A 13,760-nucleotide genomic window follows, 5' to 3' on the forward strand; every position below is an offset into this window, starting at 1 on the left:
TTGATGAAAAAAGAGGATTTGAAAAAACAAAAACAAAGGTACAATAGTGTTCTTAACGTCTAATGAGAGAATGAACTACAATCCCATGAAGCATTGTGAATGATGTAATCAAATTGAACTATTGATTAAAAGTTGTTGATTCTAAGTATATTAGCAATATATTTTAATTTTATTGTAAAATATTCAGTTATATACAAATATATCAGTAGTTTGAAAGTGTAGGGAGAGCAACTCGATTGTGTCATTCACGGTGATTCATGGGAGTAGCGGTCGCTGCAGAGCTCTTTTGGTGCAGTTTGTTCACCATGATTCTCTGAGCGGTGGATCGTTCTCTTCAGGATTATGTGTTGTGTAGTTCGTCACCAGGAATTCTGCTATTAAACATGCTTTTTAGAGAAGCTATGTGAATATGAAGTATAATGTGGACTTCAACAGAATCGTATACATCGATTAACAACCTCTGAGCTCATGATATGTCTGTTTGTAACGGTTTAAAAGTTAAAAATTATTATTTTTATTTACATTCAGAATCAACTGTTGTGCTCTATAAACAATTTTGGTACTATGTTGGGTTGGGTTGATTACCAATGTAAAATCCGGGACCTGAAGCAAAACCGGTTGAGAAGCACTGGGTTAGTTCAAACTTCTTATTCACGTCATTGTACCTTCTTGTCCTGTAGGTCTGTGGAGAGCTCATAGCTTTCAGAGAGAGAGCGTGAGCGTTTTATGGCCTCCTCTTCAGCCTGTTTGCGGAGGATAGACTGTGAGTGCTGGAGTTTGGGTCTCTGAGGTCGTTGTGGGCCTGGATGGACGGTCTGGCCATACAGCGAGCTGTCAAACTGGTCTGGACTCAAGGAAGAACTGTGTGTCACAGGGCTACGTCCATATCCTGTACTGTCGTCCAATGAAGGGCCAGGCTCACTGCTCTGAACATCCCCCTCCACACTGTAGAAGACATGAAAAGAAAAGATTTATGGCATATTTACATGCTACAATTTAGCCTGTTGGAGGATAATAGACCAGAATGTCATAGAGATTGAAGATGAACTCTTTTGACCAGGATTAGTAAGCTACAGTACTACCTAGCAACAACACAGAACACCCTAGCAACCACCCAGAACACATTTGTGATCACCTAAAACACTCTAGCAACCACCAAGAACACCATAACAACCACCTAGAACACCCTAGTATCCACCCAAAAAACCAAAAAGTGACCATAGCAACAATCCAGAACTCAAAGTGCTTTACAAAGGGAGCAGGAGACTCTCTTCGACTACCCCCAGTGTTCAGCATCCACCTGAAAGATGCAGTGGCAGCAATAGTATGCTCACAACACACCAGCTATCAGTGGAGAGAAGATAGATTAGAGTGATAGAGCCAATTCATGGATAAGGGCCAATGAGGGAGTTTGGTTAGGACACGGGGTTTACACTCCCACTCTTTACAAAATGTGTATGACCACAGGGAGTCAGGAGGACCTCAGTTTAACATGTCATTCAAAGGACGGAAGATACCACCTCGAACACACTAGCATTGCACTGCAGCCCCCTTTTCAGAAAATGTATTAATCTAGTTGTTTTTGCTGGAGTAAAATTAGACATTGAGGGGAAAAATCAGAACAATGAAGCTCATCTTTCTGATGTCAGGCCTAATTACATTCCTCCAGGCATCAAAAGAAAACATATTTATAATAAACATGGTAACACATTACAATAAGGTTCCATTTGTTAATATTAGTCAACAACATTAGATAACATGAACTAACAACAAACAATACTTTTACAACATTTATTCATCTTTTAATGTTCATTGCTTCATGTAAGTTCATAGTTGCATTAACTAATGTTAACAAATACAACTTTTGATTTGAAAATAACATTAATCATGATGAATTAATGCTGTTTATTTTATGTTAACTAATGTTGTTAATTAATGTTAATGAACAGAACAAAGGTTGTTTGTTAACATTAGTTAATGCACTATGAACTGTTTTTATTAACCAACATGAACAAATATTAATAAATGCTGTAAAAAACATCTTGTTCATTGTTCGTTTATAAAACAGCTAATGTTAACGAATGGAACTTTATTGTAAAGTGTAACACTAAACTTTTAGTAATACGTTAATAGTATAATATAGTAAAATAATATCAGTTTACAACACAAATACTCTCAACAGATCATGTTATTGTGTGTCCAGCATATTCAATCAAATATACTGAAGTTTAAGTTTCAAACATTCAAGTTAAGAAAGTGTCAGACCATCATATACTGTATGTATTATTGGATTGCACATGTTCACCATACAAACTCAATAAAAGAAGACATTTACCCTGTATTTACTTAGACCTCATTCAGTCATGTCTATGAGCATTACTCACTCACTCTTCCTCTTCATAGCATTATGACGTGACTGTCTTCCAAAAAAAGAGTTTCTGCTCCCAAAGAAATCCCATTTCTTCCTCTTATCTGCCATTAGAAGCAATGAGTTCAAAGTGCAGAGAAAGTTCCCAAATAAAGTCCCGATCAAACCAATCATTTACAAACAACTACATCACGCATTGCGTAAAGCCATGAGCTCCTGCATGTTACTTATACTGATTAAATCAAGTATAACATATTAAAAGTTCCTTCAACAACTTCCTGACTGCCGTCCTGACACACAACCAGCACACAGTCATGCCTGCGGTCACATGCACGTGTGTACTGTACATAAGACTGAGCAAACAGTTTTCAGTGAAACAGGACACGCTGAGCTGCGGTGTAAACCAAGCACACCTCATTATGTAATGATCCAAAACACAGTAGATTGATGCAATGTAGAGTAAAGTACTGTGTATTAGCTCTAATTCATTAAAATATCACAGTAAAAAAAAGAATTCATATTTCTATGCACTCAAAGCGCTTTACATAGTATAGGGGGAATCTCCTCAAGCACCACTAGTGTGCGGCATCCACCTGAATGATGTGACGTCAGCCATAGTGTGCCAGAATCCTCACCACACACTAGATATTGGTGGAGAGGAGAGAGTAGAGTGATGTAGTCAATTCAAGGATGAGATTACAAAATAAACACAGTAGATCTAGTTGGAACATGTTTGTATGCATCTGAACATTTAAGTGCAATTTAAGCTGACAATATAATGTGAGGGGCATTTTCATTATCACACTGACATTGCCCTACTTCATCTTTATTGATCATTTTTAAAGTCGTCCTGAGTCCAGTACAGAGATTACTTGTCCAGAGTTTTGAAAGGAATAGCACACCCAAAATTGAAAACTGTCATCCTTAACTCATGTTGTTTCAAACCCATATGACTTTTTCTTTTCTTTTTGTGGAACACAAAGAACGTCTGTTCTCCAGACGGAAATGTCTTGTTGATGAGAGAGGACAACAGAGAATGGTCAGACTGGTTTGAACTGATAAAGTCTACAGTAACTCTGATAACTGCTCTGTATAATTGAGTTGAGAAGAATATCATCTCAATGCTGTTCTGAGATGCGGGTTGGAGCTGTTTTGGCAGCACGAGGTCAGGTCAGGTGCTTTTAATGTTGTGGCTGATCGGTGTAGTTTTAGGGCTTCTGTAAGTTTAGTAACAGGAATAGATTTAGTACTTAGTAAGGAAGTTCTAAAATAGTATTTTTGTTTATGTTTAAGTGTCAACGCTTGCTATCAGAAAGTAGCACTTCTCAAAATGTCATGCACTTCTAATTTGTACAATACATGTACAGAATAAAGACTGCAACACAGTATGTTTTTCCCCTTAATTATGAGTTCACCTTTTAAAAATAAGCACAGGGTAAAGTTATGAGAGGACTAGACATCAGGGCTAGTTTAATGTCCACACACACATGCACGCACGCACATAAGCATGTACGCACGCGTGGAAATGTACTCAGGACACAGTGAAATTCACACTTCTTGTATAACATCTCTCGAGATGCTTCTCATACACCATCTGTGCTGGCAAACAGCAACGGTCTGCTCACTTGTGGGTGCTTCTGAGCCCACATACCATCACACCGCTTAACATCCATACTGCCTTTTAAAATGTAAAACATTTCTCATGAAATTTATTTCAGCTACACACAATAACACACGAACTGAAAAATATTGCAAATGTATAAATCTAAATGTAAACAAAAAGTAGAAATATAGAAATATAGCATGATAAATACAGTACATGCAGTAGGGCACACCAGGGCTAGTTGTCACACATTTTACTCCAATAAATATTTCTCAAGTTTATTTTTGAAAGTCAATTTCTGCATAGACACAAACATTCAAATATTACCTACAAAACAATTCAAGATTTTTACTGTTATTGCCCAGGAGGAATAGTGCTGTACTGGTCCCAGGCCATGTTGTCCTCTATATGGGGTAAACTGGAATATGTACACAATGGAATCTGCCATTAGACAGCCTATTACAGCAATTAAACAAGTAAATAATTACAAAACACAAAATCATTTATGAAACAGGATCAATGTAAAAAGTAAACAAAATATCAAACTATGGTTTTGGCCAACAAACACTGTATTGAATGTATTATATATATATATATACAATTTAATACATACAGTATGTGACTTGCCCCAATGGAAATGTTACAATCTGAAATTATGAAAAATACTCTTGTCCTGAGCACATACTGCAGTTCAAACTATCTGTTAAAAAATCTACCTTCATTATATAGTTGACTGAATATTTGCCAGTGTAGTTTTATAGTGTTCACTCGTTTACCTAATTTTTATACAAAAATCCATCCATCCATCTTCAACCGCTTATCCGAAGTTGGGTCGCGGGGGCAGCTGCTCCAGCGGGGCCCCAAACTTCCCTATCCCGAGCCACATTAACCAGCTCTGACTGGGGGACCCCGAGGCGTTCCCAGGCCAGTGTGGAGATGTAATCTCTCCACCTAATCCTGGGTCTTCCCCGAGGCCTCCTCCCAGCTGGACGTGCCTGAAACACCTCCCTAGGGAGGCGGCCAGGGGGCATCCTTACCAGATGCCCAAACCACCTCAACTGACTCCTTTCAACGCAAAGGAGCAGCAGCTCTACGCCGAGCTCCTCAAGGATGACTGAGCTCCTCACCCTATCTCTAAGGGAGAACCCCGCCACCCTTCTGAGGAAGCCCATTTCGGCCGCTTGTACTCGTGACCTAGTTCTTTCGGTCATGACCCAGCCTTCATGACCATAGGTGAGGGTAGGAACAAAAATTGACCGGTAGATCGAGAGCTTTGTCTTTCGGCTCAGCTCTCTTTTCGTGACAACGGTGCGATAGAGCGAGTGCAATACCGCCCCCGCTGCCCCGATTCTCCGGCCAACCTCCCGCTCCATTGTCCCCTCACCCGTGAACAAGACCCCGAGGTACTTGAACTCCTTCACTTGGGGAAATACCTCCTTCCCTAACTGGAGTACGCACTCCATCGGTTTCCTGCTGAGAACCATGGCCTCAGATTTAGAGGTGCTAATCCTCATGCTAATGAGGATTAGCCCGAAGTACTTGAACTCCTTCACTTGGGGAAATACCTCCTTCCCTAACTGGAGTACGCACTCCATCGGTTTCCTGCTGAGAACCATGGCCTCAGATTTAGAGGTGCTAATCCTCATAATGAGAACCATGGCCTCAGATTTAGAGGTGCTAATCCTCATCCCAGCTGCTTCACACTCGACTGCCAAGCGATCCAGTGAGAGCTGAAGGTCACGGACCGATGATGACATGAAGACAACATCATCTGCAAAAAGCAGCGATGAGATCCCCAGCCCACCGAACCGCACACCTTCCCCACCCCGACTACGCCTCGATATCCTGTCCATGAATATCACAAACAGGATTGGTGACAAAGCACAGCCTTGGCATAGACCAACCCTCACGTGGAATGAACTCGACTTTGTGCCGAGGACCCGGACACAGCTCTCGCTTTGGACGTACAGGGATTGGAACGTCCTAAGAAGGGACCCCCCCCACCCCGTACTCCCGCAGCACCTCCAACAGTCTCTCCCGGGGGACCCGGTCATATGCCTTCTCCAGATCCACAAAACACATGTAGACCGGATGGGCATACTCCCAGGCCCCCACCAGGATCCTTGCAAGAGCAAAGATCTGGTCCGTTGTTCCACGGCCAGGACGAAAACCGCATTGTTCCTCTTCAATCCAAGGTTCGACAATCGGCTGAACCCTCCTCTCCAGCACCTTGGAGTAAACTTTACCAGGGAGGCTGAGAAGTGTGATACCCCTGTAGTTGGCACACACTCTCTGATCCCCCTTTTTGAAGAGGGGAACCACCACCCCGTTCTGCCACTCCTTAGGCACTGTCCCAGATTTCCACGCAATGTTGAAGAGGCGTGTCATCCATGACACCCCTCCACATCCAAAGCTTTCAGCATTTCTGGTCGGATCTCAACACTTCCGGGCTTTGCCACTCGCGGAGTTGTTTGACTACCTCAGTGACCTCCCCCAGGGAAATAGAATCTGATCCCCATCAGCCTCCGGCTCTGCCTCTAGCATAGAGGGCGTGTTGGGATTTAGGAGTTCTTCAAAGTGTTCCTTCCACCGCCCAATAACCTCCTCGGTTGAGGTCAACAGCGTCCCATCTTTGCTGTATACAGCTTGGATGGTTCCCCGTTTCCCCCTCCTAAGGTGGTGGACGGTTTTCCAGAAGCACTTTGGTGCGGACCGAAAGTCCTTCTCCATGGCTTCTCTGAACTTTTCCCACACCCACTGCTTTGCCTCCCTCACAGCCGAGGCCGAGGCTGCAGCCCTTCAGGCCTGTCGGTACCTTGCAACTGCCTCCGGAGACCTCCGGGACAACAAATCCCAGAAGGCCTCTTTCTTCAGTCGGACGGCTTCCCTGACAACCAGTGTCCACCATGGTGTTCGAGGGTTACCACCCCTTGCGGCACCTAAAACCTTGAGGCCGCAGCTCTCCACCGCGGCTTCGGCAATGGAAGCTTTGAACATTGCCCACTCCGGTTCAATGTCCCCAACCTCCGCAGGGATGCCTGAAAAGCTCCGCCGGAGAACATCTCGCGGACAGGGACCTCCTCCAAACGTTCCCAGTTCACTTGAAATGATCCAAGATGGCGGCGCGGTAGCACGCAGCGGCCACTCCGGATCCACAATGGTGCTATTTTTGTTAAAAAAGCCCGACTTTTACAACACATGGACATCGGAGCAACCAGTGTTCGTGTCTACCATCGCCAGACACTACTCAAATATAAGACTCATGCAAAAACCAAGCTGCATGATGACCTGCAGGAGGCGCTACACGTACTCGGCTTGCTGCGGAAACCAGGCCTCCAGCCCTCGGCGTCGCCTGATGCCGGTGGCCGGGGGAGAGGACGTCGTAAGCGGTGTGCGAGAGCGAAGCGTGAAAGAGGGCGGGGTCCATGCTAGGCTAAAACAAACCCTAGCCGGCCGGCTCTCCGTCTATCCTGCTCTCAAATGTTTGCTCCCTGGACAATAAACTGGACTATATCCGACTCCAGCAGGCTACGCAGCGTGAGTTTAGAGACTGCTGCGTCTTTGTTTTCACGGAGACGTGGCTCAGCGACAGAGTTCGGATGCCGCCATTCAGCTAGACGGGCTCGCCTCGTTTCGTGCCGACAGAAATACAGCTCTCTCGCGGTAAGACTCGCGGTGGTGGCTTGTGTGTTTACATCAACACGAATGGTGCAAGAACTCTATGCTAGTCTCTAGTTACTGTTCATCGCTGTTGGAGCTTGTGACTGTTAGATGCAGACCTTTTTATCTACCACGGAATTCACCACTGTTTGCATAACTGGAGTTTACATTCCCCAAGCTAACGCTAAGGAAGCTCTGTGAACTGTATGGGGCTATGAGCTGAACTGCAGAACGCTCACCCCGACGGACTGTTTATTGTCGCCGGAGATTTCAACCATGCAAATCTCAAGACAGTGCTCCCTAAATTCCATCAGTATGTGGACTTTGCAACGAGAGGGCTAACGGCTTGATCTTGTTTACACAAACATCCCAGGCGTGCACGGGCGGAGCCCCGCCCCCACCTCGCTACTCAGACCACATCTCTGTTATGTTAATTCCAGCATACAGACCGCTAGTCAGACGCACAAAACCGCTTCAGAAGCAGGTGAAAACCTGGCCAGCAGGAGCCATCTCTGCTCTTCAGGACTGTTTTGAGTGTACTGACTGGCACATGTTCAGGGAGGCTGCAACATATGGCGATTCTACCAACTTGGAGGAATACACAGCATCAGTGACCAGCTACATCAGCAAGTGCATTGATGATGTCACTTTCTCCAAGACCATCACCACACGCTCCAACAGAAGCCGTGGATGACTGCGGAGGTGCGCATGCTGCTGAGGTCCCGGGACTCCGCCTTCAGAGCAGGCAATAAGGCAGCCCTAAGAACAGCTAGGGCCAAACTGTCACGGGCAATCAGAGAGGCAAAGCGCACACGCCCAGAGAATCCACAGTCACTTCCAGGACAGCGGTGACACACGGCGCATGTGGCAGGGCATCCAGGCCATCACCAACTACAGGACAACATCAGTTGCCTGTGACAAAGATGCCTCCCTTCCAGATGCGCTGAACGACTTCTACGCTCGGTTTGAAGTGCAGAACGACGTGATGGCGAGGAAGTCCACCCCTCCTCCCAACGACCAGGTGCTCTGTCTTACCACGGCAGATGTGAGGAAAACTCTACGTAGAGTCAACCCACGGAAGGCTGCTGGACCAGACAACATTCCTGGCAGAGTGCTCAGAGGATGTGCAGACCAGCTAGCAGATGTTCTTACCGACATCTTCAACATCTCTCTGAGCAGCGCCGTTGTTCCAACGTGCTTCAAGGCCACCACCATCATCCCCATGCCAAAGAAGTCTTCAGTGTCCTGCCTCAACGACTATCGTCCCGTCGCACTTACACCCATCATCATGAAGTGCTTCGAGAGGCTCGTCATGAGGCAGATTAAGACCCAGCTGCCCCCTCACTAGACCCACTGCAGTTTGCGTGATCGTTCAAACCGCTCAACGGACGATGCCATCACCACAACCCTCCATCTGGCCCTCACCCACCTAGACAATAAGGACTCATACGTTCGAATGCTGTTCATAGATTTCAGCTCAGCATTCAACACAATCATTCCCCAGCACCTGATTGGAAAGCTGAACCTGCTGGGCCTGGACACCTCCCTCTGCAACTGGATCCTGGACTTCCTGACTGGGAGACCTCAGTCAGTCCGGATCGGGAACAGCATCTCCACCACCACCACACTGAACACTGGGGCCCCCAGGGCTGTGTGCTCAGTCCACTGCTGTTCACTCTGCTGACTCACGACTGTGCAGCAATGCACAGCTCGAATCACATCATCAAGTTCGCCGATGACACCGACCGTGGTGGGTCTCATCAGCAAGAACAACGAGTCAGCATACAGAGAGGAGGTGCAGCGGCTGACGAACTGGTGTAGAGCCAACAACCTGTCCCTGAATGTCGACAAAACAAAAGAGATGGTTGTTGACTTTAGGAGAGCACAAGGTGAACACACTCCACTGAACATCGACGGCTCCTCTGTGGAGATCGTCAAGAGCACCAAATTTCATGGTGTTCACCTGGCGGAGAACCTCACCTGGTCCCTCAACACCAGCTCTATCACCAAGAAAGCCCAGCAGCATCTCTACTTTCTTCGAAGGCTGAGGAAAGCACATCTCCCACCCCCCATCCTCACTACATTCTATAGAGGGACTATTGAGAGCATCCTGAGCAGCTGCATCACTGCCTGGTTTGGGACTTGCACCGCTTCGGACCATAGAAGCCCTGCAGGGGATAGTGAGGACAGCTGAGAAGATCATTGGGGTCTCTCTTCCCTCCATCAAAGACATTTTCAAAAAACACTGTATCCATAAAGCAACCAGCATTGTGGACTGACCCCACACACCCCTCACACAAACTCTTTACCCTCCTCCCGTCTGGCAAGAGGTACCGAAGCATTCGGGCCCTCACAGCCAGACTGTGTAACAGCTTCTTCCCCAAGCCATCAGACTTCTCAATACTCAGAGACTGGTTTGACACACACACGTGTCCTGAGTTGCACTTTAATAACTGTCACTTTATAACTGTCTGCTACCTCAATAACTGCTATGTGCATAGAACATTATCTCATAGTATGTTATGTTTAAATTTTTAGAAACTGTCATCTTTTTGCACTACTGAGTACTGGTCGGCGCTGCACTGTCTATTGTCCTGTTCATTGTCAGTAATTTGTTGTACTGTCCTGTACTTTTTGCACATGTTTGCACGTGCACTTTATATAGGTATATATAGGTAGTTTATATAGGTATTTTATTTCGTTGTGTAGTCTCATGTGGTCCTATGTTGGTCCTTTGTTGTTTTTATGTAGCACCATGGTCCTGGAGGAACGTTGTCTCGTTTTGCTGTGTACTGTACTAACTGTATATGGTTGAAACGACAATAAAAACCACTTGACTTGACTTGACTTGACTACTCGCTTGGGCTTCCCAGGTCTGTACAGAGTCTTTCCCCACCCCCTGACCCAACTCACCACCAGATGGTGATCGGTTGACAGCTCTGCTCCTCTCTTCACCCGAGTGTCCAAAACATATGGCCTCAGATCCGACGACACGATTACAAAATCGATCATCGACCTTTGGCCTAGGGTGCTCTGGTACCACTTACACATATGAGCATCCTTATTTTCGAACATGGTGTTTGTTATAAATAATCCATGACTAGCACAGCAGTCTAATAACAAACATCCACTTGAGTTCAGATCGGGGAGGCCGTTCCTCCCAATCACGCCTTTCCAGGTGTCCCTGTCATTTCCCACGTGTGTGTTTAAGTCACCCAGGATCACTATGGAGTCCCCTACTGGGGCCCTATTCAGGACTCCATTCAGGGTCTCCAAGAAGGCCAAATACTCTGAACTGCTGTTCGGTGCATATGCACAGACAACAGTCAGAGTTTTCCCCCCCACAACCCGTAGGCGTAGGGAGGCGACCCTCTCGTCCACCGGGGTAAACTCCAACATAGTGGCGCTCAGCCGGGGGCTCGTGAGTATCCCCACACCCGCCCGTCGCCTCACACCCTGGGAAACTCCAGAGAAGAATAGAGTCCATCCCATATCCAGGAGTACGGATCCAGAGCCAAAACTGTGTGTCGATGTAAGCCCCACCAGATCCAACTGGTAACGCTCCACCTCCCTCACCAGTTCCGGCTCCTTCCCCCCCAGTGAGGTGACAGTCCACGTCCCCAGAGCTAGCCTTTGCTGCCCGGGTCTGGTCCGTCAAGGCCCACGGCCTTCACTGCCACCCATATGGCAGCGCACCCGACTCCTGCGGTTTCTCCAATGGGTGGTGGGCCCAAGGGATGTCATACAAAAATATGATATAAAAACTTTAGTTAAGATAATAAAAATCACAAAAATTATTATAAGAGGGTTTTGAACTAGGTGTTTGAAACCAACATACAAAACCTCTGCTAGAGAACACACATTTGTTTAGTTAGACTTGCAGAATCATTATGATGTTTAGCATAAAAAAGTGTGTTTTACTGGCCAGAAGAAACTGCATAACTGCATATTTCTATGAGCACCAATGACTGTTTGTAGGATTCTGTGATAGTTGTGGGTGATTTTCTAATGTGTCCTGAGTGTCAAAGCTGGATCTGAACATAATTGAGCCACTGTCAATAGTTCAGAACATGCAGGAAAATCAAAGAATGTACAGTGCAAGGGGTATGTAAATTTACACCGATAAGCCACAACATTAAAAGCACCTGTCTAATATTGTGGAGGTCCTCCTCATGCTGCCAAAACAGCTCCAACCCGCATCTCAGAACAGCATTGAGATGATATTCTTCTCAACTCAATTATACAGAGCAGTTATCAGAGTTACTGTAGACTTTATCAGTTCAAACCAGTCTGACCATTCTCTGTTGTCCTCTCTCATCAACAAGACATTTCCGTCTGGAGAACTGACGCTCACTGGATGCTTTTTGTTTTAGGCACCATTATGAGTAAATTCTAGAGACTGTTGTGTGTGAAAATCCCAGAAATACTCAAACCTGCCCGTCTGACACCAACGATCATGCCACGCTCCAAATCACTGAGATCTAATTTGTTCCCCACTCTGATGGTTGATGTGAACATTAATTGCAGCTCCTGACCCGTATCTGCATGATTTTATGCACTGCTGCCACATGATTGGCTGATTAGATAATCGCATGGATGATTGTTGGTGTCAGACAGGCAGGTTTGAGTATTTCTGGGATTTTCACACACAACAGTCTCTAGAATTTACTCATAATGGTACCTAAAACAAAAAGCATCCAGTGAGCGTCAGTTCTCCAGACGGAAATGTCTTGTTGATGAGAGAGGACAACAGAGAATGGTCAGACTGGTTTGAACTGATAAAGTCTACAGTAACTCTGATGGTATCACTTTAGAATAAGGTTCCTTCGTTAATGAATAACTACACAGGAACAAATGAGTAACACAATATTAACAATGTAGTAACTACTATTAACTAACAAGAAACTCTGAGTAACGAATTAGTAAGTAATAGCACACAGATGAACGTGGTAGTTCACTATTAACTAATCAATAAATTTTTTTTTTTAATGCTTCCCAGAGAACTACTGAAAAAGTTTCATAATTCATGCAAAACTAATCAATAACTAATGCAGGACAAATGACTAGCACTACATTAACATTTTAACTGCTACTGTAAACCAATACACAATGTTGTTTACATTATCAATATGTAATAGCATAGCAGACTTATGATTTGGGAAAGCTGTCAATAATTAGCTTATGATTAGTAACTACTGTAATAATCATGGTAACTAACTAGTAATGAATCAAGTGTTACTACATTCTTAAAAAGACATTTTTTAAAAGTATATTATTTAAAAGTTCACCAAAAATATAAAACGCTTGAAATGACTTTAATGTTTGGTTGCACAAATCATGACTAGAAAAATTGCTTTAAACATGAGGCATGAAACAAGTAACTTTTATAAACATTTATACATTTTATAATTATTTAAAAGTTAAGCGTCTGGTCCCATTTCCATTTAATGTAACAGCTTCACATAAACATAAAACTGTGTGATGCCTGAACTGGAAAAAAAACTATATATTGCCTTCTACACATTTAGAAAAAAGGTACAGTGAAGGTACAATTTTGTTCCTATAGGTACAAAATATATAACTGTACCTTTAAAAGGTCCACAATAGGTACAACTTTTTAGGTTTGGATGTGAAAGGTCCATTTTTGTACCTTTTGGAATTGTTTTATTTTTTTTTTTTTTACAGTTGAGCTCCAACTAGAATAACTTGTCTATTTTTTTATTTTTTTATTAATTTAATGTATGTCAGCTCATGATAACATCAAAACACCATATTAAACATGAATTAATTATTAATGTTTGTTGTAAAGTAGCTAGTATTCATTTTTTAGTTTTAAAAACTTTTTATAAAATTAATAAATTTTTGAACGTTGCATCAAAAACAGCCATATTTTAATTACATTTGAAATAAAGACCATGATGAACGGCAATAAAACATTCAAAACATATTTATTGCTTATGCAGACGTTAGGGTTGTTGTCGCTTTAAGAAAATCTCCCGCTTGGCTTGAGTGAGTCGTTCGGTGCAGTACTGATTGTCACGATCCCCTGTTGTCTGCCCCGTGTTTCACTTGTCACCTGTTATAAACTACACTTCCCATAATTCCCTGCCCTCATCACTGCCTATGCAC

The 13,760-nt window shown here is 44.2% G+C and overlaps 1 protein-coding gene across 5 annotated transcripts in view; it reads right to left on the reverse strand.

Moving 5' to 3' along the window:
- iqsec1a (IQ motif and Sec7 domain ArfGEF 1a) overlaps positions 1-13,760 on the reverse strand; it is a 193,549-nt gene that overhangs the window by 28,516 nt on the left and 151,273 nt on the right. For 4 of the 5 annotated variants that reach the window (XM_052091690.1, XM_052091693.1, XM_052091694.1 and 1 more), the window contains one exon: positions 666-945. In XM_052091690.1, coding sequence (XP_051947650.1) covers positions 666-945 — 280 coding nt within the window. Of the gene's footprint in view, positions 1-665; positions 946-2,384; positions 2,666-13,760 lie in introns of those variants that run through there. The other variant, XM_052091691.1, reaches the window with a different exon arrangement.

This window comes from Xyrauchen texanus, chromosome 25 (genome assembly GCF_025860055.1).
Source record: "Xyrauchen texanus isolate HMW12.3.18 chromosome 25, RBS_HiC_50CHRs, whole genome shotgun sequence".
Lineage (NCBI taxonomy): Eukaryota > Metazoa > Chordata > Actinopteri > Cypriniformes > Catostomidae > Xyrauchen > Xyrauchen texanus.